This window comes from Syzygium oleosum, unplaced genomic scaffold, assembly GCF_021117445.2.
Source record: "Syzygium oleosum isolate NSW1041296 unplaced genomic scaffold, Sole_v2.1 Sole_v2.01, whole genome shotgun sequence".
Lineage (NCBI taxonomy): Eukaryota > Viridiplantae > Streptophyta > Magnoliopsida > Myrtales > Myrtaceae > Syzygium > Syzygium oleosum.
Genome location: NW_026607485.1, coordinates 31,978,907 through 32,005,018, shown reverse-complemented (window position 1 = coordinate 32,005,018; position 26,112 = coordinate 31,978,907). Strand labels below are relative to the sequence as shown.

General features: G+C 40.0%; 3 protein-coding genes across 4 annotated transcripts; all 3 read right to left on the bottom strand.

Annotated features, from left to right (window-relative positions):
• Nucleotides 1-8,079: 8,079 nt before the first annotated feature.
• Nucleotides 8,080-11,869, bottom strand: LOC115682591 (uncharacterized). Of its 2 annotated transcripts, XM_030606854.2 has the most exons (7): nucleotides 11,654-11,861; nucleotides 11,489-11,537; nucleotides 11,215-11,352; nucleotides 10,282-10,515; nucleotides 8,676-8,715; nucleotides 8,501-8,598; nucleotides 8,080-8,412 (listed from the first exon to the last, which is right to left on the bottom strand). In XM_030606854.2, exons 1-7 carry the CDS (start codon nucleotides 11,719-11,721, stop codon nucleotides 8,395-8,397), a joined length of 645 nt encoding a protein of 214 aa, XP_030462714.1. In that variant the 5' UTR covers nucleotides 11,722-11,861; the 3' UTR covers nucleotides 8,080-8,394. The 2 variants fall into 2 exon arrangements, with proteins under 2 accessions (XP_030462714.1, XP_056158552.1); XM_056302577.1 differs by lacking the exon at nucleotides 11,489-11,537 and having other exon boundaries at nucleotides 10,282-10,510; nucleotides 11,654-11,869.
• Nucleotides 11,870-16,267: 4,398 nt separating this feature from the next.
• LOC115668902 (ethylene-responsive transcription factor ERF109-like) lies at nucleotides 16,268-17,416 on the bottom strand. The gene has a single exon (XM_030590259.2). The coding sequence runs from the start codon at nucleotides 17,411-17,413 to the stop codon at nucleotides 16,577-16,579; it is 837 nt and encodes a 278-aa protein (XP_030446119.2). The 5' UTR covers nucleotides 17,414-17,416; the 3' UTR covers nucleotides 16,268-16,576.
• A 3,563-nt stretch (nucleotides 17,417-20,979) lies between these two features.
• Nucleotides 20,980-25,608, bottom strand: LOC115687848 (caltractin). Its single transcript, XM_056320311.1, has 7 exons — nucleotides 25,422-25,608; nucleotides 23,874-23,988; nucleotides 23,752-23,788; nucleotides 23,647-23,674; nucleotides 22,536-22,688; nucleotides 22,351-22,453; nucleotides 20,980-21,460 (listed from the first exon to the last, which is right to left on the bottom strand). The coding sequence occupies exons 1-7, from the start codon at nucleotides 25,422-25,424 to the stop codon at nucleotides 21,396-21,398; spliced, it is 504 nt and encodes a 167-aa protein (XP_056176286.1). The 5' UTR covers nucleotides 25,425-25,608; the 3' UTR covers nucleotides 20,980-21,395.
• Between the last annotated feature and the right edge of the window lie 504 nt (nucleotides 25,609-26,112).

Below are 26,112 nucleotides of genomic sequence, written 5' to 3'. Positions count from 1 at the left end.
TCTATTTCCGAAGTATTAGTTCCTCTATATAACGAGGTGAATTCTCAAATGTAAAAAAAGACGAATTTGAATATTGAGAATATATGAGATTTTCCTCCGTGTGAGCGAATATTTTTTTAGAGTGGATAACTCCTATCTCGGCATCTATATCCTTGGAAGGTGGATTCTTCCTTGGCGGTGAGCTAAAGAAGCACTATATCATCGGCTGGTGATATTCTGTAGGCCTTGGTGGTGAGCTTTTCCTATCCCGAAGTCTTGTATCCTCGGCTGGTGATTTTTTGTAGGCCTTGGTGGTAAACTTCGTCAATCTTGATCGTAATCCTCGGCTGGTGGCGCATTCGGTATACCTTGGTTCTGGTCATATTTTATCCTACTTCTATCCCATCATCCATCGACATCCATTCCAAAACACTTTGATTCCATCGACATCACTCAAAACGACATTTGCCCATCCCGCACACGCATCAGGTACATGCATACCGTAAACATGAATTCTAATGCAAAGACAATACATACATTTTGGGCTTTTCTTTTTTAACGAAAATTAAACTATATACAATGCATGAGATGCCATTAGACACTATTTTTACGTGACATGTAATATGCAATTTATATGACCTAATTCTAATGATAAGTAAATTAATATGAACGATTCTAACATAACATGCAATCTAATTTGTATGACCCCAAACATGCAATCATTATATGACACGGAATTCATAACATGGTGTATGACATGGCATTAATGATGACGTGACATATGACATGGCAACAACATGTCATTAATGATGAAGTGGCAAATGACATGGCAATAATGATGATGTGGCAACGATGATGTAGGGTTGAACTTTGCCTATTTACCATAGATATTCTATATGCATTTTAAAGGGAAAATTACCAAAACAGTCCTAAACTTATTAAAATTGTGCCCATTCAGTCCTAAATTTTTTTTGGCCAATTTAATCCTAAACCTTTTGGAATTGTGCCTTTTCAACCCATCTGGCCAATTTTGGCCGGGCAACGCTGACGTGAATAATTTTTAATATTATTTTGTTTTTGGATTTTTTTAAAAAAATTTCTTTCTTTTTTTTTTCCTTCCCTTTTTCTTTTTCCTCTAGTGGGTCGTCGAACCTTGGCGATCGGCCATAGGCGAGGGCTGACGAGGTTGACCTCACTGGCCTTGGGAGAGCCTTGCCCGCCCCTCATCCTAGCTAGAGAGGACGAGGGCGAGCCTCACCAGAGGGTTGGGCGAGGCACAACCTCGCCGGCCAAAAGCTGCGAGGCACAACCTCGCCGGCCAAAAGCTGCGAGGGCAGCCTCACCTAGGCCGCCCGCTGGGTTGGTGAGGCTCACCCTCATCAGCGACGGCAATGGTGAGCCTCGCCATGGTTGGTTGAGACCTAACCTCGCCAGAGGCCGCAAGGTCGAAGACCGCAACCTTTTTGGAGGGCTCACGCTTCGCTAGGGATAGGCGAGGTGATTCGGCAAGGTCGTGCCTCGCCCAAGCACTGGCGAGGCTCGAGCCTTCACCAGAGGTCACAAGGTTAAAGGCCGCGACCTCTGGCGAGGCTTGCTAGCCTTCCCCTCTAGCCGGTCGTTGAGGTCTAACAATCGGTTAGAGGAAGAAGGAAAGGAAAAAATAAAAAGAAAGAGAAAGAAAATAAAATAAAATAATTCAAAAAATATATATTATTAAAAATTATCCACGTCAGCGTTAGTCGGATGACCGGCACTGGTCGTCAACTGGCCAACGTCCACGTCAGCACTAACCTGTCGAAATTAGCCGGATGGATCGAAACAGCATAATTGCATAAGATTTAGAATTAAATTGACACTATGCAATAGTTTCGTGACTGTTTTGGTAATTTTTCCCTTTTTAAAGTATAGATTTTAAGTGAGGAAATTATAGGTAAGTTTTGGTGTTGCGCTTATAGGTCTCCTTCATTTTTTCTAGTCATTTCTTGTGGTCATCAGCCCCCTTTACCATCCTTTATAAGTGAGCTATTCTATTTATTCACTTCTGTCTGTGCATGCAGAGAAGAACGTTATGGATATTTGTCACTATTTGACTGTGCATTTACAAGTTTTTATTCATTTATAAGCACTTTAGGGTGCGCATGATAACCATTCTGTTCCGGAATGAGTTCCTGAACCAGAAATAGATTTTTCTATTTCTGGTTCCTGGATGAGTTTCTGAGAAAAAAAACCCGTTTGATAACTACCAAAAATTTCTATTTCTAGAACAGAAACTCGTTTGATAACAGCACAAAATTTCTATTTCCTGAAACAAAAACCCTTTTGATAAACAACAGAAAATTCTATTTCCAGGAACAGAAATCCATTTTTTTAGAAATGGAATAAAAATAATTAAAAAATCCGAAAAATTCATAAAAATCTCAAAAAAAAATCAGAAAATCCCAAAAAATTGAAAAATTCCAGAAAAAATCATCAAAATGTCAAGAAAATAAAAAAAAATTCAGATTTCGGGAAAATAGGAAATTTGTTGAATTTTTTCAAAAAAAATCAAGAAATCAAAAATTTCAAAACTTCACAGAATTGCTTAGAATACTTGTAACCACCCACTTTGAGTAAAATTTAAATTTTTTGAGGTGCCCAAAAAAATAAAAAAAAATTTCAAAATTTCACAAAATGGCTTAGAATACCTGTGGCCACCCACTTTTTGAGTAAATTTTAATTTTTTTGAGATACCCAAAAAAAATTTTAAAAAATTAAAAATTTCAAAATTTCACAGAATGGCTTAGAATACCTGTGGCCACTCACTTTGAGTGAAATTTTAATTTTTGGAGGTAAAAAAAAACATCAAAAATCAAAAATTTCAAAACTTCACAGAATGACTTAGAATACATGTGGCCATCCACTTTGAGTGAAATTTAAATTTTTTTAGGTGAAAAAAACATAAAAAAATCAAAAATTTCAAAATTTCACAGAATGACTTACAATACCTCTAACCACCCACTTTGAGTAAAATTTAATTTTTTTTAGATGCCCAAATGATATTTTTTATTTTTTTTTATTTTTTTTGGTTCCTAAAGAAAATTAAATTTCACTCAAAGTAGATGGCCACATGTATTCTAAGCCACTCTGTGAAGTTTTGAAAATTTTTCTTTTTTGCTTATTTTTATTTTTTTTACACCTAAAAAAATTAAATTTCACTCAAAGTGGGTGGCCACAGGTATTCTAAGCAATTATGTGAAGTTTTTTATTTTTTATTTTTTTATTTTTTTCGGCACCTAAAAAAATTTAAATTTCGCTTAAAGTGGATGGCCACAGGTATTCTAAGCCATTTTGTGAAGTTTTGAAATTTTTTTTATTTTTTTCGGCAACTAAAAAAATAAAATTTCACTCAAAGTGGGTGGCCACAGGTATTTTAAGCCATTCTGTAAAGTTTTGAAATTTTTACTTTTTTGCTTATTTTTATTTTTTTTGGCATATAAAAAAATTAAAATTTCACTCAAAGTGGGTGGCCACAGGTATTTTAAGCTATTCTGTGAAGTTTTGAAATTTTTTATTTTTTTTATTTTTTTCGGCACCTAAAAAAATTTAAATTTCACTCAAAGTGGATGGCCACAAGTATTCTGAGCCATTCTGTGAAGTTTTGAAATTTTTTATTTTTTGCTTTTTTTTTTTTTTTTCGGCACCTAAAAAATAAAATTTCGCTCAAATTGGGTGGCCATACAAATTTCGTATTTTAAATTTAGATATTTTTTATTTTTCCTAAAAATTAAATTTTGTGTGGATTTTAAATTTTAGAATTTTTTATTTTTTTTTATTTTTTTGGCAACTAAAAAAATTAAATTTTGCTTAAAGTGGGTGGCCATAGGTTTTCTAAGCCATTTTATGAATATGTGTGTTGAAGAAAATGAATTCCTCATAAATGGTTCTCACTTTTGTTCCAAAAATGAAAAACCAACTTTTTTTTTTGTTCTCATTTCTGGTTTCAGAATCAGTTTTGGAAGCAAACTTGTCCCGGAAATAGAAAAATGAAATTGCGTTACCAAACAGGTTTCTGGTCCAAAACTGATTCTGAGAACAAAAAACCAGTTCTGGATAGAATCAGAATGGTTTTCATGCAGCACCTTACTCGCCTTGAACAAATTGACAAACAAGCATGCCACCAACTCAAACATGTAGGGGTTAAGCTTTGCCTATTTACCATAAATTTTCTATATGCATCAGAAAATATATATCTTTAAGTGAGGAAATTTCGGACAATTTTTCATGTTGTGCTTATAGATCAAAGAAAACAAATTACATAAATATGCACTTTATTTTCTCTTTTTCTGTGTTTCTCTAATAGACACTAATGATACAACGATACAACAGGAGCTTATTAAGGCCTGCACATTAATACATGTGGTTAGTAAGACAAAAGGTTTATCAATTGTCATCATACTACAGTAAAATCACGTTTTACCAATTGGAATTAGTTAACTAACAGAAGAAATTTATATAAGATCGAGTAGTCTTTAGTCATATTATGGACAAGAAGATGGGTGTGAGCCTAAAGTGGAAGCTCGTGTATTGAGCTAGAATTCTAGCTAGAGTAAGTGTGACCTGTGTATTCCACGTACAAATTAAATTCATCTTATATATTTGTTAGTGTAGTTTCAATCAAATGAGGTCGTGTTACTTTGGCAAGTCAAAGAAGGAAGGTTAGCCAAAAAAAAGGTCAAAGAAGGAAGCGAATGACAGTCGTAAAAGACATGGAGAAAAATTTGAGAGGAGATTATTAAAAAAAACAGGGTTAATACCACGAAAATCCCTAAATTAATATACATGTGATAAATTTACCCTAAAATAATTTTTTTATCACTAAAAACCTCAAAATGGTATATATATGACAAATTTACCCTCTGTTAAATTGGATTAATACCACAAAAAATTTCAAACTTGTACACATGTGACAAAGGGAGGGTAAAATCCCAAACTGCTATATCCGTCAACTGCCACGTGTCATTTGATTCAGAAATTTGACGGTAAAATGTTACGAAAATTAACGGAGGGTAAAATTGTCATAAGTGTATCAGTTTGGGATTTTTGGTGATTAAAAAATTAGTTTGGGGTAAATTTGTCACAGGTATACTAGTTTAGGATTTTTTGTGGTATTAACCCTAAAAAATAAGAGTCGAGAGGAAATCTTTCAAATTAAAAGAAAGGACCATGAATGGAATTTTTTGTTTTGAGAAGCGACAATACATTTGTATACTTATCTAGATCGATTTCGTCACCTTATAAACACTTTTTTCGGAAATAAATCTTTTCATCAGTATCCTCTGCAAGATAATTAAGGAAAACTCCTTCCATGGAATACAATTGTCGTTGGTGAGGTATCATACCGCTTGTGAACATAAGTACGAATGATGTAGTATAATTGACGAAGGCCACATACTTCATCATCATTGTTTTGGACTATTGTAATAACATTCAATGGAAAAAGAAGAAGATGTTCTTTAAGCGAAGCTTAAGTAAATGTGTTTTATATCTTCATTTGAAGTAGCTAATCCTTTCACATATACACAAGTTGGTATGATTGTCGAGTCCATTACTAATCAAAATCTTTTAACGGCCGAACTATATTATAAATCTTAAAAGCAAACTAAAATTGAGATTGTCACGAGAAATGGGTTTCTATTGCACCGTGAGCATGCACGAATACCCGTGTCTTTATATGTGGAGAAGATCGTTATGGATATTTGTTGCTATCTGGGAGCACATTTATAAGTTTGTTTGTGCATTTATAAGCGTGTTTATTTCACGTTGACCCATATAATTATGCAAGGAAATTATTCAAAATTTTAATTGACTTGTCCTTTATAGGTACAGAACGAATTGGGTAGATATGTGTTTTATTTCACTTCTTTTCAAATTAGTTAATGGACATTAAATAAACTGATAGAGCCAATGCGATGATAAATACGTGCTTTATTTTCTATCCCTTTTGCATTTCTTGTTTTCAACGGACACGAAATAACATAAGGAAAGACAAAGTAATAATTCCTCATTATAAGATGTTTATATTGTTATCTTATCAACTCTCTCTGGAAATGAATCTTAGGAACGGTAATGCATAGAAAAGAACTCTTACTATGCCACTTTGCACGAGAAAAAGATCTCTAGAAAGTAAAAGACAGTTCTTTAACATAAATATGAAGTCTAATGTAATAGTCATAAAAGAAGTCTTTCTTCTTCCTCATATATTTGGATCGTGGTGTTCACATTCAGGTGGAAAAAAAGAGTTTCCATAAGCATGTTTCCATAAGATACTGTATACTTTCATTTTGAGTAACTATAATATATATATACAAGTGCTATGTTCTTTCAATCCGTTAATGAAGAAATTTCTCAATGGCCAACAGACAATCAAGATTTAACGAGGCAAAATAAACAAGAGTTGAGACTGCCACGAATGATGATATATGCACTTGTATTGCCCAGTAAGCATGCATCCATACGCATGTATGTGGCCGCAGATGTGAGCGTTATATGTTCATTTATAAGTTTGTTTGCACATTCATAAGTGTATTCTTTCGACTTTCTAAGGGGGTTGATGTTTGCCTAATCACTAAATGTTTGCTAGGGTTTTGTATGGATCTATTAACTTGAAATAAGACATATATGATAGTATGAAAGATGAAGAAAAGCTTAAAATCATTAAAAGGAAGGACACTGAACCAGTAGAGAGAGGCCAAAGCGATGAAACGGAGATAAGAGACAGCCCGCTAGACGGTGTAGAGCTCGTCACAGGATCAGCTGCAACACGGCACCAGGCCTAGGCGATCACACACAAATCATCTCTGCCCAATTACACCAGCAAAGAAATGGAAAGGACTTCCGCCTTGAGTTTGCTACACGAGTAAAATGCTTGATTTCCTGGATGACGGTTTGATAACAATGGGTTTCACATGAAAAGGAAAACGAGAAAGAAGGGAATTTCACGTGATCTAGCACAACGATGATGATCAATTCGAGGAATCAGTTCATGCAAATGCTTTTCCTTGGAATCCTGCAGGTTCCTGCAATGGAATGTGCATTGAGACATCATGTTCTTTTAAGGGGGGTACGTGTCCTTAAGAGAAGATCTGAGTATTTTAGTAAAGAAATAAGTCAAAACTCTTGTAATTGTATAAGCATAAGCAGATGTTAAAGAAAACCCTCGGCTAATTCTGCGTCAGGAAGCCAAATTTGTACTTTCTATCAACCTCCTGCTCTTTTGTTTCTGAATTCAAAGCTCGTTTTGACTTGGACAATAGGTAAAACACAGAAGATCTTCGCTAGGACTCTTACGAGTTTCCATTCCACATATCCAAGTGCATCATGCAATATTATAGGCTGTTTAAAACTTGATATGGCCAGCAATTTTCATGGCATGAAATCTAGTGTAGATATTGCTGCTGATATATTGCTGTCTACTTTTTTTTTTTATATGGTTGAATCCATCAGAAGATACGGGCCACGCTTTCCACATGTCAGGGTGGAGAAAATCTTCTCTAACCGGCTATCATACAAGGAGATAACTATTGTGCATCCGTCCGTGTGTCTTGGCCGACAGAAATGAACCTTATGTCGATGTCATTCCTCGTGCTTTAAAACATTTATTAAGTTTGTTGACGCATTTATATGCACATTTACTCGCATTTACATATATAGAAACACGATCATGCTACTGACTCCAACTAGTAGCTAGCTGTTGAAGTCTACCGACTCTGACAATATTTGGCGCCAAATATTTTCCTCCATTAATTTAAAATTATAGATACGCAGAAGCACTTTTCTGATAATAAGTAAAAACAAAAAAGCGCTTTTTGTTTTTAATAATTAATAATCAATTGGTCAAATGCGATTCACCCGGCAAATTTATGCGAACCCAAAGTACCATGTGGAGAGGACAAAGCATAGACCTTCTTTGAGCTCCGGCTTTTTGTGTTTACTAGTAAATGCTTCCATGCAGATTAAGATGAAATCCAATGCGAACAACTTCCCATATCACGACAAAACGCTAATGAAACAACGTCCTTTCTAAGAGACAATATACACCGCGAGAGAGTAATGTGCATCCGCTGAGGAATAGCAAGAAATTATACATGAAATGCACCAAAACATGATGACTCAATCTGATACATAGTCTACACAAGTTTATATGCCTCAACGATTCTGGGAATATGTAACACTTTGGGCCTCAGTAGTCATTAGATACTTTCTGCTTCGAACTTTGGAAAAAGGACTGGTTAATCACAGAAACCCAAACACTGCACAAGCGCGAGAGATGCTCCCTACCATAGCAACTGCTTGTTAACCGACGCTCAAGGACCTCATCGACAAGTTGGAGCCAAAGCAGGCCACATGCTCTTGGCAACCGAAATGACTCAAAGACCTTCACAATATCTCCGAAATCTGCAATATAACCATATGGATAAACACATCGAACAAAGGATCTGCTTGCTATTTGCCATGTACAAAATAACCCAATCGCAGAACTTACATTGATAGGCATCTCAGCTATGAAAATATTACTGCTTTCTTCCAGGCTTTTCAGAGTTACTACTTCACCCCCGACAATCATATTGATGACAATCCCATCTGCAAATATACATCTGCAGTTACTACAAGAATGCAACACAAGATGACTCATTCAAACGGTAGTTTCGGAAAATAACCAGCTGCCAAACAAGCTGCCATTCGCCTCATATATGTTTCCTGAAATCAAGCACATGAACCACCATCAACATTCAGAAAAAAAAAAAAAAAACCACCATCAACAGGATAAGAACCAACATTAAAAGATAAGTAATCAATGCAAGCACAAGCCACCATCTGGTATCTGTTCCAACTTAGCATGTCCTTTTAAATGATGCAAATAAACCCCCAAGCTTTCAACTTGTCACAAGTTGCTCCCAGAAATTAGTATTCCCATGACATTAATGTGTTTTAGTTACATGCATAGGCTTGGGAAGTATTATAATTGCCATTACAGCTTTTCCAACAAACAAGAATTACTTTTGACCTTGAATTGCACCACTAGACTCAAATCACTTTATTCCCACTGGAATGACAACTTAATCAGACTTTCAAGTCTTCGAGTATTTCGCAGCAATACCTTCTTTCTGACAGTGAACAGATGTTTTTAGAGCTTAATGAAGTGATAATTATAGAAAGATTAGTGAGATCGAAGTCACTTTCGTTTCCAAAAGGTCTACGTGCTTATGGTCACATGTGATAAGGTAAACAAAAATCTAATTTAAGATAGAACACGAATGTTTTTGGTGCTTTGCATTACTAGAAAGGTTGAGGGTTGATTGCAACCACTAAAAGGACAGGCTTGACATTGCAACTGATCACACATGTTGCAATTTTATTTACTATTAGCCTCAATATGTTAAAACAATGTTGACATCTAACATCAGCATGAATAATTACAACACACATTTGTACCATGAAACCAGTTCAAAGGACAACCCCAGACAAAAAAGGCCAAATTTCAGTTATTTTAAAATGTAAACCAAGGAATCATGCAGCAGAGTCATCCATGGAATTAACACTCGATCAACAAAAGGTCCAGTTCCAGACTGGTTGGGGTCTTTTCAGTGGGCCAACAATGTGAAGGAAGCAGGAAAAGCAGAGAGGAAAAACTTCTTGGCTAATATGAAGTATTTGTCGACCCTAGTATTTGCAAGGTAAAGTATTTTCACAAAATCGCTTACTTTCTTACCAATATGTATGTAACCCAGAAGAATGACTCACCGGAATGGGTCATATTGAGAGAAACTTTATCCGCATGAGAGGAGATGTTAATAATTGAAGAGACTCTCACAAGAAAATATCACATAAATGAGAGACACAAACACAAGGTGGACATCAACTCCACTTACAAGGTTGACAGCCTCTCAATGTTTACAAGCCCATCAAACTCTATTTTGGGTTCGCAGTTATGCAGTCAGGGAAAGAGCTCATGATGCAACTCTCACAGACCAGATAGAGTTTCTTGCTCGTGAATCCAAACAAGGGCATGATCACAGATGCCTCATAGAGGCATCGTCAGTGTTACAGATGAGTACATTAAGCAAACCAAGAGAGGATGCAGCACAGATTCGCGATAGACCACAAATTGGAGCAGCATGGCATGTTATTAACAGAAAAAGAACACTATGAATTCTGTTCAGAGGGCATGCATCTCGTGCCTGAAAGAGAGTGCAAGCCAAAAACAGCAACTTTTTCTATTTGATATGGGGAAACAAACATCGATATCATTATGTAAGACTGCACCTTTTTTGTTGGCAACTCATAATTGATCAAAACTCTCGCAGAAAGTGGCAACTCCCCAGAAGCAAGAAGTGGAAGGCAAGCATCCGTAACAACAACAATATGAGACTTTTGCTCAACATCTTCTACTGCTTTTATGTCATTTCCAGATTGGGCAACAATTTGGTTCCAATGCAAAGTTGACTGCCGAAACCCATTCAGAACGAGAGCACGTTCTGCTTCAGCCAGGTCACTGTACTGGTACACGGAAAACAGATGCACAGAAGGTTCAGCAGCAAATAATTAAAGTCTAGAAAGAAAACCAGTAACAAATCCTGAGTTTCTAATCTCTGAAGATTCAAGATGCTTCCTGAGATATATTCGACTGACAAGGAAACTGCTTTAGGATATCTTTTAGTTGACGATGTTGTCGACAACAAATCCCACATTTGAATCCTTTCTTCATTTCGCAAATAAATACTGTGGCCCAGTTCTAATGTCTCGTTGTGAATGTGAGGAAATGAAGATTCATGAGTTAAGCCATCAAAAGATGACTCGCAAACATGATCCTAGAAGCTGAAATTTGGCTTATAGAAACATAAGTTCCACGAAAGCGGAAGCCATAGATCTACTGGCAAAACTCAGTAAAGTAAAACATCAAAATTCCAATCAAGCAGCCCATACCCATCAGTTGCGTCTCTAAGAAGAGACAATGAAATGCGGTAAGCCTACATCGAACAGGCAACTGGAAAGAGAGGACTACGAATTCCCTAATTAGATACTTGCATGACGAATCCAAAACAATTCATTCATCTCAATCCGTAAGTCTTTGAAATCATGTATCGACCAACCCGGAACGGGACAAAACAATGCTATCAAGCCCGGAGCTTTAAGCTGCAACATTAAAACAGAGTGGTGGTTGGGGGGGGGGGGGGTGGTGTGGGGGAAGCGAAGCACCAGAGAGGCCAGAGAGATGAAAGGGAGGTTGGCGACGGCGCAGCAGACGGCGTCGAGCTCGTCGCGGGAGCTGCAGCACACCGCCACCGGCAGGCCCGGCCGCTGACCCGCCACGCCCAGCAGATCCACCAGCGTCTCCTGCGGAAATCCCACCGCGGGCAATAAAAAAAAACCAAAAAAATAAAAAATAAATCGCCGGCTAGGCATTTCGACAAACACCGGGCGAGCAATCGGACGAGGACCCAACAACGGGGGATCGGGCGCATGGGGATACCATCTTGAACCGGAGGCGGTCGACGGCGACGTAGAAGTGGCACGGCTGGCTGTGCATGGCGGCGGAGGGAGGGAGGGGAAGGGAGACTACGGCGTCAGCAGCGATACGCAGGGTAGAGATAGAGAGAGAAAGTAGAGAGAGAGAGAGAGGGAGGGAGGGGAGAACCTGGGAATGGAATGCGACGAAGGAGAGGGGGATGGAATCGAGGAATCTGCCGCTGCATCTACGGCCATCGGACTTCCCGTTCGACTTCCTTTTCCGATTCTGTCACGGACTTCCTCTGCTGCTTAGGAGAAGGGATCGCGTCCGAGGCGACTCGTTTCGATCCGCGGAACGATCGAACGTATTGGGCAAAGATGAACCGGCACAATGTAGTTCGCTCGTTTTCCGTGGTTCTGACGCTAGGAACGTGCGAAGGAACCGGAACCACCTGGAACCGGACCGAACCGAACCAGCTTAGAACTGGCAGTTTCTATAAGGACCGGTCAAGTTCCCGGTTCTTATTTACTAAAATCGGTGAGTACCAATCCGGTTCCCGATTTTAAGCGTAGAACCGACCATCCGCCCACCCAGATTGGACCGTAATATATATATATATATAAAATTTAAATTTCAACCAAAAAAAGAAAAGAAAACATTTTCAGAAAAACGAAAACCATAAAAATCTCTAATTTGAAGCTCGACTCTCAATTCCTATCAACTTACAGCCGTGCCTCTAACTGTTCATTGCCTCCCTCTCTCACTATCGGTTATCTCTATTTGCGTGAAAGTTGGTGAGAATACTTCCATGGACCCACCCCGCGATTCCTGGTTCTAATTTCTCGGAACCGGTTTTTAGTGGGCGATTTTCGGTTCTATTTTGGGAACCACCCACCCAAATCATGCTCACCTCTATTCGACACAAGTAAATAAAAAAGTTTGGCCAAAAATATTTTCACAGTCAATGAAAATTCACGTTTAATTTTGAAAGAGGGTATGAGTTTGGGAATTCATTTTTCGAAGGTTGCTCGATCGCCACCTTGTCTACTGTCACATCCGTGTCTCATAGATAATCATCATGAGAACCCCAAGGATTGGACTCATTTCTTGGAGTCGAAACTTATGGGAGTATTTATGGGGACCCAAATCCTATGAATCAAGTGAATCATAGCAGTTTATCTTGTAGAGCTCACGTGAGACTATAAAATCAATGATTGTGATTCACCCGATCAAGTAAAGCGAGTCTATGGAAGAAATTCCATAAATTTAAGGATCAAGACTTTTGCAACATGACAAGGTATCCTTGAGCCAGAATCTAGACCTTGGCATTTCGAGTTAGTACCTTGGGAGCAAATCCGAGTCCTCATGCAACTAAACACTAACACCCCGATTACCGGACCGATTTACCCAGGGTCCAAATTGCGGTCCTTGACTACTAGATATATAGGTTCACTCGAACTCCATGCACTCACACCAAGTCCCGACTAAAATTGCAATTCCTAAAATGACAGGAGTTCACGACCAAAAAAAACAAAAATGACAGGAGTTCGCAATCTAAACATACTACGAAAATTCGAGTACAACGGGCTGCGTTTAAGAATAGCTTTGCAAACCCTTTTGGACCTCTAAAGGCCCTTGGGGCAAATGCTAGTGTGTCTAGCATATGTTTTTTGGGAGCCCATCCGAGGCCTTCTACAAAGGGAACTCGAATGCTTCACATTTTCAATTTTTTGCTCTTGTACCAAATGGCTTCAGTCCAAGGGCAAAGGAGAAAGCTGTGCTCTGACGTTTCTGGAGCTTGTTGGCAGAGGGGACATATGGGATCAAATAAGATTTTCGTCTTACAAATATTCTCGCTCGTAGGTATTGCATTATGGCACACACTCCACAAAAAGATATGAATTTTGGGTTAGGTATTCAGTTTCCAAATATTCGTCCATAGCGTCTAGGGTGTTTGATGGGATGAGGAGGCTTGCTCTACTTGTTGCTACTGGTTTGTCGAATGTAGCCTGTTGTACGGAATTTTCACAGAGTAGTTTATAGACTTTATTCTTAGTTCATATCGGCTTATCATCTTCTGGATTCTTGCTGAGTGGAATAGCTAGAATTTCGTTGACTACATTCTCCTCAAATAAGTTATGTAAGCTTTGTTCATTCCAGACTCTTATCTTCCCGAACAATTAAGTCATCAACTCTTTGGGGGTCTTCTTAATTAGCCGATCCACCAATCACACTAGATGTTAACCACCTCTACTCTCAAATGTTTATGGACTTTCCATTTTCGACTGACCTGCTAGTCTCTTGTGATGGCATCTCTGCCTATTAACATACTTTGCCATCCCTACGATGGATGAAACCCTTTCCTACATTCCAGAAATCTCCCCTAAAGAAGTAGATTCTTTTTAATAATTATCTCCATAGGGTCGATAGTGATTGCGAGAATCTCCAAGCCTGTTTGCCCAACAATGCATTATCAAAACTAATGAAATCTCTAAATCCCATTCCGCCATAATATTTCTTGATTTTAAGGATATCCCATTTTTTCCAGTGCAATCCAAAAGTGGATTCGTTTTGTTTCCACCAAAAGGAGGCTATCTTTTGCTCGATGGCTTTGCATACATAATTTGGGATCTTGAAGATGGACATAACATATTGGGATAGGGCTTACATAACAAATTTAATTAGAATTTCTTCCCGGCTTTAGACATCAACTTTTCCTTCCATCCCTCCAATTTCATATTTACTCTTGCTATAATCCAGGCAAACATTTGCCTCTTTGAATGACCCCAATCAAAAGGAATATATTGGTACTTCCTTATTTGTTGATAACTCGCAGGTCTAAAGCCACATTCCTCTGTGATAACTCGCAAGTCTAAAGCCATATTCCTCTGTAGATTCTTGACGCAATCGAAGCAATATTGATTCAAGACTGTAGATAGATTCCAACTTTCCCTAATCTACCCATCCAGAAAGAATTTAGTGTCATCAACAAACAACAGATGAGATAAAGTAGGGCAAAATCTATTTAGTTGAATTCCTTTGATGGGAGAGAAAGTTGTCATAATTATAAACAAGAAGGGGAAAGAGGATGATCTTACTTGTGCCCTCTCGATGGTTGAAAGTAAGATGTAGGTTCCCATTAATTTCATGCCAAAAGTAAGAGTGGAAGCACATTGCATGGTCAAAGCCACCCATTTATCATGGAATCCCATCTTTATCATCCATGATTCCAGAAAGTCCCATTCTACCCGATCATATGCTTTCTTCATGTCAAGTTTTAACACTGATTGGAATTTTTTCTTATTTTTCCTCACCCTCAGCTGATGCAAAACTTCTTGAACAATTAGAATGTCAATTCTCAATCTGTCTTTTGCTAACGAAAGCACTTTCTTCATAGGCAATAATCTTAGGGAGCCTATGTCTATGGCGATTTGCCATAACCTTAACAATGATTTTGTAAGAAAAATTGCACAAGTTGACGGGTCTGAATTAGTTCAGGCATTCTGGGTTTGGGACTTTTGGGATTAGGGAGATATAAGTCTCATTTAAACTGGGATAAAGGGCACCTAAATTAAGGAAGTTTTTGACTATATGGAATAAATCATGCTGGATATCTACCCGGTGATGTTGATAAAATTGATCATTCAGTCTATCGGGTCCTAGAGCTTTCATAGCTCTCAACTAAAATACTGCTCTTTTTACTTCCTCCAAGGTCAGTGGTGCGATCAATGCTTCATTCAGATCCTCTTCTACTAGATAAGGGCACCGATCTAGCATTGGTTGAAAGTACCTTGTCCATCCCACCACCCCCCCCCCCCCCACACACACACACACACACACCAATTTTGGAGTATTTAGAGAAAAGCTCTGATCTGTGAATGCAAATTGATCTGTTGGAAGGAGTGGAAACTGATAGCTTATCATTTGGTCAACTACGCAATGGGTGCTAAACCAAGCCCAAGGGATGTGCGGGCATGAATTGAAGGCTGCAAAAGGAAGCTGGCCTCACTAAAGTTCGTAACGCCCACTGCCCACGAGATGCAAACCGGCTGGTAGATTGGATAGTCGTGGCCCATCGGAGAAAAAATGCCTTCTTTCTAACTGGTTGTCTATTATTCAGATGTTCACAAAACTTTGTTTAAGTTAATGAAGGAAGCAATATATGCGACCATCTGTTTCTGTTTTCCTTTTTGCTTTTGTAAGTGCGTTTCGGTCATCGATGATACTGCTCCAAAAGCATTTAACAATTTGTTGGTGCGACCACGTTGTTAGCCTCGTCCCTAGCTCGCATGAATCGGGACGACAACCGGGATGATTCACAAATTTGTCAACGCCAGGATGACATCCACAAAAGCGCCCTACAGGCGCGTGAGTCTTCTCTCTTTTTCCTTTTGGTCAAAACTCGAAACCTAGTGTCTTTCAGCTTCGTGAGCTTCTAGCGTTATTCCAAAATTCGATTTTACATCCGGAATTGACCTTTTCTTTTTTGGTTCTTTTGTAGATGCGGACGATCTATCCACCACGATAGAATCGCTTTATGAAGAGACAAATGTCGCCCGCTGCCCCGCACGAGGCCGTCCTTTCCTCAACACGAAAACGAAAAGACAAGACAAGACAGAGAAGCCGTCCAATTCCGACATCGGGCAGCCAGGGTCCAATCACCTCCTGTGTTTGTCCCCCTTTGACTCTAGACCGAAGCGCCGGCGCAAAAGCCTTCAAGCTACATCGTGGGATTGGACAGGAAAGCGCATGTGATTTTAATATTACCAAGAAGAATCGAAATTCGCTAGAAAATGTGGCGAAAAAAAAAAGAGCGAAATGAATCATCAATGAAAGGGAGTAGAATACAAACATTGTAACTTCGATTTGTCCTACTAACCACTACTTTTTCACTCTTTCTTTTATTCTTCTTCTTCCTCTTCTTGACCTTTTTGGGCACGACGGCTTTGTTCATGAAAAGCACGTTGCATGGCACGGACGATCGCGTAGATCGGGTCCATATGAATCGTCGGTTAGGTGTAGCCCCGATGGCACCGCGGTAATCTATGATTCAAATGACATCTGACCACGGGGTCGCCGCAAACCATGCAATTTCTCCTTCTCTTACGTTCATGGAGGCAAGTGCATGACCGCCCACTCCGTGAGCTCCTCCTTCTCGAGCTTCTCCCAGAACTCGCTCACTCCTCTCTCGTCATCGCGCTCGAGCGACGGAGCTCCTTTACTGGCATTGTCATTCTCTTCCGCTTCCGCCGTCGCTTTCGTCATCCGATTGGCCTCGCCCTCCTCCATGATCTCCCCACCCTTATTGATAAGGGTAGTACTCGCGCACTCGCTCGGCGGCAGCGGCTGCGGGAAGTTCAGCTTGGCCCGCGCGCCGCGGAACTCGAGGGCCGCCCTGTCGTAGGCGCGAGCCGCCTGCTCCGCCGTCTCGAACGTCCCGAGCCACACCCGCGCCGCCTTCCGTGGGTCCCGGATCTCTGCCGCCCACTTCCCCCACGGCCTCTGCCTCACCCCCCGGTAGAAGCCCTTCCTCTTCCTGCCCGCGGCGTTCTTATTGCTCTGGCTCAGTCCGAGCGCCTCCGCGTCGTCACCGCCGCCGCCCCGCGCCGCCGCCGGAGTCGCGGCTGCTCTGCCCGGCGCGAAGAAGTTGCACCCGAGGCAGCCGTTGATCCTGCACACCTGGCACGCGGCCAGGTCGGGAAGGGAGAGCAGGTCCGGGTCGGCCCCGCCAGCGGAGGGGAGCAGCGGCGACGTGGACGGTTGGAAGGCCGGGATCGGCTGGGGCTGCGCGGGGCCATCCCCGGACCCGGACATGACATGCTTGAGAGCGTTGACTATGATGCTGTGCTCCTGGTCTTGAGCGATCCTGAGGTTGTGCGGCTGTCCTTGCTGCATGCTGTCGACGAGGGAGAGTTGGCAAAAAATTGCAAATGAGTTCGTCCGCATGTTAACGTCTCTAGGTTTTATTCGCCAAAGGGGCCAAAAAAAGGCGGTAAAGAGGATTGTACACGTGGCGTCCGAGCTGGTGAGCTGGGAGTTCCCATGCGCCACGTAGAGCTAGGGACGGCAGGGGCGGAGGAGGATGATGATGTGGTGATGACATAGTCGGCCACGCGGGTGCGATGACCTGCGACCGCGTGCGTCATGGGCGGGAGGAGGTGCCGTGGGGGTCCTTCTGAGCTAGAATTCGTGTTCGATTTCTTCTTGTTCGGGAAAGAGATGAGATTGAGATGAGGATGAGAGGGATTGGAAGTGTCTCTGTGTATGGGGAAAGGTCCAGAAGAAGAAGAAGAGGAATGGGCAAATCTAAGGGCCGTGGGTACCCGTACGGCTTACGTTTTCCACCGCCGCCGCTGACAACTTGGGCTGCGAATGATAACCATTCTGTTTCTCTATTTCTGTTCCAGAAATAGGTTTGGAACAGAAATCCGTTTGGTAACGCAATTTTAATTTCTATTTCTGTAACAAATTTTTGTTCCAGAAATAGATTTGAAAGAGAAATCAGAAGTTAAAATTTTTAGCTTCTCTATTTCTGGAATAGAAATGAGAAACAAAATTTTTTTGTTCTTCTCATCACTTTCCCTCAGTACTAGTCGGTCGCTCACCCGCCGCCCATCGCCGGCCGCCGCCACCCGCCGACCGCCGCTACCCTTCATTGGCCGCTGCCGCCGGCCACCGTCTCCTGCCACCGGCTGCCTCCCACCACCGCCGGCTGCCGACCACCGGCCACCTCCCGCCACCATCGGCCGCCAGCCGCCTTCCGCCGGCCCAAAAAAAATTCCAAAAAATCCTTAAAAATTGAAAAATTCCAGAAAAATTCATAAAAAAATTCTAGAAAATAAAAAAAGTCAGATTTCGGGAAAATAGGAAATTTGTTCATTTTTTCCAAAAAAATAAAAAAATTTCAAAACTTCACAGAATGGCTTAGAATACTTATGGCCACTCACATTGAATAAAATTTAAATTTTTTGAAGTGCCAAAAAAAATATAAATAAAATCAAAAATTTCAAAACTTTACATAATGGCTTAGAATATATGTGGCCACCCACTTTGTGTGAAATTTAAATTTTTTGAGATGCCCAAAAAAATCCAAAAATAAAAAATTTCAAAACTTCACATAATGACTTAGAATATATGTGGCCACCCACTTTGCGTAAAATTTAAATATTTTGAGGTGCCCAAAAAAATTTAAAAATAAAAAATTTCAAAACTTCACAGAATGGCTTAGAATACCTGTGGCCACCCACTTTGCGTAAAATTTAAATTTTTTGAGGTGCCCAAAAAAAACCAAAAAATTTAAAACTTCACAAAACGACTTAGAATACTTGTGGCCACACATTTTAAGTGAAATTTAAATTGTTTAGGTGCCAAAAAAATAAAAAAATAAAAAAAAATTAAATTTCACTCGAAGTGGGTGGCTACAGGTATTCTAAGCCATTCTGTGAAGTTTTGAAATTTTTTATTTTTTGATTTTTTTTGGGCACTTCAAAAAATTTAAATTTCACTCAAAGTGGGTGGCCATAGGTATTCTAAGCCATTATGTGAAATTTTGAAATTTTTGATTTTTTTTGGAAAAAATGAACAAATTTCCTATTTTGCCGAAATCTGACTTTTTTTTATTTTCTGGAAAATTTTATGGATTTTCTGAATTTTTTTTAGATTTTTAGGAATTTTCCAGATTTTCTAATTTTTTTATTCTATTTCTAAAAGAAATGAAGCGATTGTCCGCCGCCCGCCGTCCACTCGCCAGCCACATGAGAAGGAGAAATTTTGTGCCGTTATCAAACAAATTTCTGTTTCTGAAATAGAAATTTTGTGTCATTATCAAACATGTTTTTTAGCTTAGAAACTCCTCCAGAAACAGAAATAGAAAAATCAATTTCTGGTCAGAAATTGATTTCTGAAACAGAATGGTTATCATTCGCAGCCTTGGTCAACAACCTGGGACTCTGGGAAAACCAAAAACCCTTGTCTCCACACAATTCCTTTTGTTTCTTTTTCATAACCAAAGAAGAAGCACCAAATACAAAACCATCAATTGTTTGGAGCCTTATGAAACATCATAAAAACGCCAAATCACCCGTAAAGTAAAGTGGTAAAAGTCCTCAACAACCATTTCGATCCCCAACTTTTCAATTTGATTAATTTAATTTTAAATTTTTTGATGATTTTTTTTATATAATCATCCCGGCCAATTATAGCCGGAAATCGCTAATGTGGACGCCGATCATCGGCGCCGGCCGTCTAATGTGAGCGTCGGACATCTACGTAGCACGACTGGCGGTGACGTGCACGATTTTTTTTTTCGAAATTCTTTTAATTTCTAAATTTCCTTTCTTTCTTCCCTTTTCGCCTGTGGCTGATGGCTTGTGAGGGTCACGACATTCCTCGCCGGCCCACGGTGGCAAGTGTGGCCCTCGCCTGCAGTAGTCACTCGCCATTTTCAAGATTGGTGGAGACTGGCCATAGGCGAAAGGGAAAAGAAAAGGGGAAAAAAACTAAAAAGAAACAAAAAAAAGGGAAAAAAATTGTAAAAATTATCTACATTAGCATCGGATGCACCAACTGTCCAGCCACATTAGCGATTTCCAACAAAAATCGATGGAAATGACTATTTTGAATCGTTGCAAAATTAGAACTAAATTGACCATATTGAACAATTTATTACTGAATTGACCGCCATACAATATGTTTAGATTTTTTTTTGGCAATAAAGTCCAAGTGTTTAATCCATGAAACTCACTCCAAAACGGAATAATTTTGCACACAATAGGTGGCATTTGAACGGGAGACCTTCAATTTCTTTCTTAGCCGACTCTCCAATTCCCCGACCAACTACGCCAACCCTATAGAGTTCTTGAACCGAAATTTACATGCACCAAATCGATTCGAGCTGTTTAACAGAACGTATTAGTCCATGAGTCTTATAAAAACGAATCATTGGGACAGCAATCAATCTATAATTGAGATATTTGCAACAATCTTTTCATGGGAGAAAGTAGTATTTTAAAAATAAAAAAAAAAGCGCTTGATCGTGACATCCCAAAATTTAAAACATAACGTTTACTAGTGAATTCACACATAATATTCTTAAATTTCAGAAACCATCATTCGCACAAACCCCCATAAATCACATAGTCTCGCGTCATAAACTGTCTTTCTTACACACATCGTAAAAAGTTCCTCACGCAATAGAACTATAATAATTTTAGACGACCACAATTAACAACAGTTCGGAAGCAAGAAAGAAGCCAATATGGAGCCTGGCAAGCAAAAACCAAGAGAGAGTGAGAAGGAAACACGTTGAAAACGAGAGGGAGAACGTGGATAGGAAAGTCATGCCAAGAAGTAACCAGTGCTACCTCCAAGCAAACCCCAACCTTGCCACACTCTCCAGTCACGTCAGTTTCTTGCTTTTATTTTCCAACCTCAATTCACTTCGCCTAATGTTTCCCGAAGAATGATTTTCGAGCAGGCCAAGTTTCAAACAATGCAATAGAAATGGACTGAAATGCGAGCAATGAGCAAAGTAGCCCAGAACAGATAATGCAGAGCTACCAGTTTATGCAGTCTCTGTTAAGGTCGGAAAAGTGCAGGAATCCTGTCAAATTCTTTCCTCGAAACAACATGCAAGTAGGATAGCAGATGTGAATCCAGATGTTTATATGAAGCATACATAACTAGGAAACTGTTCTACTTAAACACCAGACACGGCATAATCTTCAATGCACGACATAAAGAGGCTGTGACAGAGGTAGGTTTTGCCAAAAATACAAGATAGAAGTATCAATCTAGCAGGTCTCATGCCACAGTAGTCCTTTCTTATGTGCACTGTATGTACAAACAGATCACACACAGAGAATGCCACACATCCATCACTCTAAGTAGGAAACCTTCAGCTCATGTAGAGGTTCACAAACTGGAAGCACTAGTAGCCTAATGTTGTCCTCCTCATCATCCGAAAGAACTCGTCCATATCGACTTCACGGTCGTCTGCATGTTTTGGGAGATAAAAGAGCAGTGTGAGGGATAAGCTTCTTGTTTGGACTGCAGAAAAATACAAGCATAAAAGAAGCAAAAAGTGATGGAATGGAACAGCCCTCGACTCCGTGAAGAATTACAAGGACAGTAGTATTGAGGAATTCCCAATATCCAAAACCCTGTTTCTTCTGTCTGTATACAAGTGGCATGCACAAGTTTTTCTCGTTATCCTGAAAAGCCTAAGGCTGCAAACTTTATCCTTCAGATTTCCCCTGTACAATCTCTTGTTTAGAGAATGATGCACATAGAGCTGCCTTCTTATTCAGCGTTTTGATAGGATATAGGGCCACCAACCCAATGTTCTCAGGTATCTGGCTTGTTTAACATAAAATCAAAGCATATCTATAAGGCCAAAGTACCGAATCTGACTAGTAACTATTTGCATCTTCTAACACACCTTTAATGATCCCTGAAAAAGTGGGGAGTCAGTGGAGTATCACAACACCCAGAAAAACCTAGCAATGTTCAAACATTAACAACAATAGAAAACAAACACCACTCATCCCTAGGCATCAATTTTGGATGTTTTTGAAGAGGAATCACCACATAATTTGTCTGGATCCTTGACAGGATAGTAGCTTAAAGAAAACTGAACCAGCCTACCCTGTATCTGTTTAAAGCATGTTTTGGTTCATTGTTATGCACTACATGAGACCAACAATAATTTTATTGTGATTTTACTGCATTTGAAGTTGATGAAAGCTTTGCACTTCAGATTATTCAATATGTACCAAATCTCAAACCACAGATAGGGAGAAAAATCTGATATTCAATGTCAAAACTGACAGGCATAATTGTAGAATGGACTAGTTAAAAACAAACTATGGAAGCATTGAACTTACGATCCCGGTCCGCCTCCTCAATCATCTCCTCAATCTCTCTGTCTGTGAATTGTTCACCCAGCTCCTTTGAAATTCTCTTAATATCTTGAAAAGATATTTTTCCCTGATCTCCGAGTGAACACATGGAATCAGAACAAAGAGATGATCACAATACAATGTTCTAATCCAAAAACCCAGAAGCTCACATTGTTATCTTGGTCAATAAGGCGGAAAGCTTTCGTGAGCTCCTCCTTCATGTCCCTTTCTCCAATTTTGGCAGTCATCATATGCTCAAATTCATCATAATCAATTGAACCACTTCCATCCTTGTCTACATCGGCAATCATTTGATTGATTTGCTGCAATGACAAGAAATAATGTATTATTCAGGCATTCAATGATCCGCAGAAGTCATATCCCATTATAACCACAAAAGAGAAACCCGCTCTAAAGGATATTGTCTAACCGATCATATGTCAGTTTAAAGAGGCACTTGTGCTAACATGGGACTTCTTATTGGTGTGTGCAGGAAACCACGGAACGCAACAGCAGAGGGGCAAAAAAAAAAAGAGCGTAACTTCATTGCCAAATTAGTGTGTTCTCTATTGCCAAAAATTTGCTTTACACAGAGGTGAACCGACAATAAGGTGCAAAGCCATGAAAAGCAGCTCTATCCATCGAATTACCGATGCAGCGATCTAAACTCACCCCAGTAATTTCACATCCAATCTTGGTTAATGCAGCAAAACTAAGTGGAATAGACAAGGCCTATATCCCGTACTCAAGAACTTGAATCACAAATATCGTGAATATTATTCCAATAGTACTGAAAATAACAGAACTAGAAATAACAGAAGGACAAACAACATAAACTTTGCTTCCGCTGTTCAGGATTAACTTCACCATTTAAACTTCATGCCGTGTGACATCGTGTGCTCACAGAAGTATCTAAGAAAGTCAATAAAGTCATTCTTTCCTCAGACCAACTTTCTTTCATGCATTACAGTCAAAATATATATATATATATACACACACAGTATATGGACACTTTAGCACGGTGAAGTTCTTCTCCAACTTTCCCAGTGAACTTTCCCCTTTTTACATGGTTTCGACTACTTGGTTGACAAGGTATGATACAGTGTCAAACAATGGCCTAGAGCATCTTTTTGGCTACAGTTCAGTTAAATGAATGAGTCAATGGAAACAAAATCTGTTGTGCCTTAGCATAACACCCGAACTGCATATAGTTTCTGCATGTGGCATGACCTGGAATGTACTAAGAGAAATTCAGAAAATGCATGCAAGGATAGAAATTACCTCCTCTGTCATCTCAAATCCAAGCGCCCTGTTGGAAGATCAGTTTAGTTATATTTTTTAATATCAAATGTGGAAGTATTTGTAAAAGCAACCTTAGCTCATTACCTCATTGCAACATTCAACTCTTTCGCATCGATAGTGCCTGGACAGAAATGTTAATATGATTACCCAGTGAAAAAGTCAACAAGACAAATCCTCTGTACTCAAGCAGAAAGTTATCTTGATACCTGAACCATCAGTATCAAAAAGTTCAAATGCTTCTCTGATCTCTAGCCTCTTCTGTTGAGTTAAATGCCTCCCTCTATGTTTGTCTTTCCTAGAGGCTCCTCTATGAAGACCCGTCTGTTGAAACAGTAAAATAGAATCTCACAATCATGAAATCTACAGACGTAACACATCCATCATGTGACACAATAGCTGTTAAATTATTAGTTGAGCTGTATAATTGTCTTAAACTCAAGAATTTAGACACTAGAACCCTCACTCATCTTCAATGAATCCTTCATGTGCTCCTCAATCATGTCATGCTGTGTTTTGTGGGCACAGCAACATTAGAAATCAAAGAAACAGCAAGTAAGCCATGCACTCGAGTTTTCATGCATTTTTTAGGGATCAATAACTTCAAAGAGCATGCCAAGAGATTTCCTTTTACTAGAAAAATGGATGAAAAGCCATGCCAAGTTTTTTACTTCCAAGGACAATTAGTAATTTCTTCGTTATAATTTTAGGGTGAGTTTGGATAGACTTTACTTTCTACATTTTGCTTAATCCGAACCTTACGACAAACGCACTTTAAACTTTTCCTTAACCCGTAACACCTAATATTTCAAAATATAAAAATATGACAAGTAGAAAAACATATAATCTTTTCATAATTTTTTTTTAAATTTGGGTAACACTCCCTGTGACTAAATCGTCCTGAAGCAGTATGGGAATGTGGAATAAGGGGCGGATGAAAACCCAACATGGTAGGGGAGGACGGGGAAAGAATTTTTGCAAGAAAGCAAAAGGCATAAACATACATGCCCTTAATGTCTCCAAAACAGGTGGAATAGAGGTGTCTTTGTTGTGACGTTCATGTGCAGTTGAAAGCCAACCAAAGCCTAAAATTACGGATAAGGGATTCAGGAACGAAACATGTAAAGAGTTCAACCAAGAAGAACTTAGCAAACATTCTCTCAACTCAACTCAACTCAACTCAACGAAATTTAACCCTCACAAATGACACAGTGCAAATGGAAGAAAGAGTGAGAACTCAGTTCTGCAAGGAAAACAAACAGCCTAGGAGATCTTCCTATATGTTCAGATTGCTTAAGCGAATCTCCTCGCCCCGCAGATCTCCTCTATTAGCCAGTTACTCCCAAATCGAGAGGCAAAATGGGAACCGCAGTGCGCCTTACAAGACCATCTCTTAGCCTAAATTGGGACGATTCGAATCCTACCCACTACGTTCCACCGCTACGTAGCCACGAATCACCGAAACAATTCGATGAATCGGGCGCATTTCAAGAATTGCCCTCGATATCTCTCCACCGCAACTCCGACAAGACATAACACCTCGACCACGCACACGGATCCACAGCACAGTACAGCGATCGACGAAACGAAGCAATTCCCCCAGACGCAAACCCCCCCGGGACAACGTCGCCGACAGTTCCCCCACGATTCACCAATTCGAAGGGGACAAAAAACAAACGGACTCGAACACCAAAAAGCGACAACATCGGAGAACCGGACGAGATTTTTGGTTCCCATTAGCAGGAAGGGGGACTCACCATGGCTTCGTCTCTCCGGTCGGACGACGATCCGGCTAGCTTCGTCGGAGCTCGGAAAACCGCGATCGGAGAGATCGGAGAACGCTTCGTGGCGAAGGGAAAACTCGAGAAGGAAGAGGACCTTCGAGATGGCCGTTGAATGGGATTGGTGATGACGCCGAAAACGCGTTCGGACGTTTCCGGATCCGGATTCCGGAGCGAGCGAAGGGGGCCCATTAAGGCCCAATACACGACTGTCTCGGCCCATAAGGCAATCGTATTGCGGGCTTTAACGGGCTACGGAAAAGAATTGAAGGAAGCATTTTTGTCCCATTAAACAAGCATCGTACCTCGCCAATAGGCATGCGGCTCTGCTGAAAAAGGGATTGGGGATGGGGATGGGGATGGGGGTGGAGGTGGGGATGCTAGTATTGCAAGTACAGGGTTCGACTCCCGCGCTCTACAAGAGACGGAGCAAAAATCAGAGAGCGAAGAGAATTAGAGATAGGACAGACCAAAAATATAAAAAACAAGCGTCGTACCTCGCATGAGGCGATGGTGCCCATGCATGAGGAGCTTCTCTCTTTCGCTTCCGCCTGGTGCCCTTCATGAAAGACATTATTTGTGCTCTCACTTCTTTGTGTGGATCTAAATCTCGCTGAGAAAATACAATGGCCAAACACAGCCTACAAATTATCCAACCATATGTTGT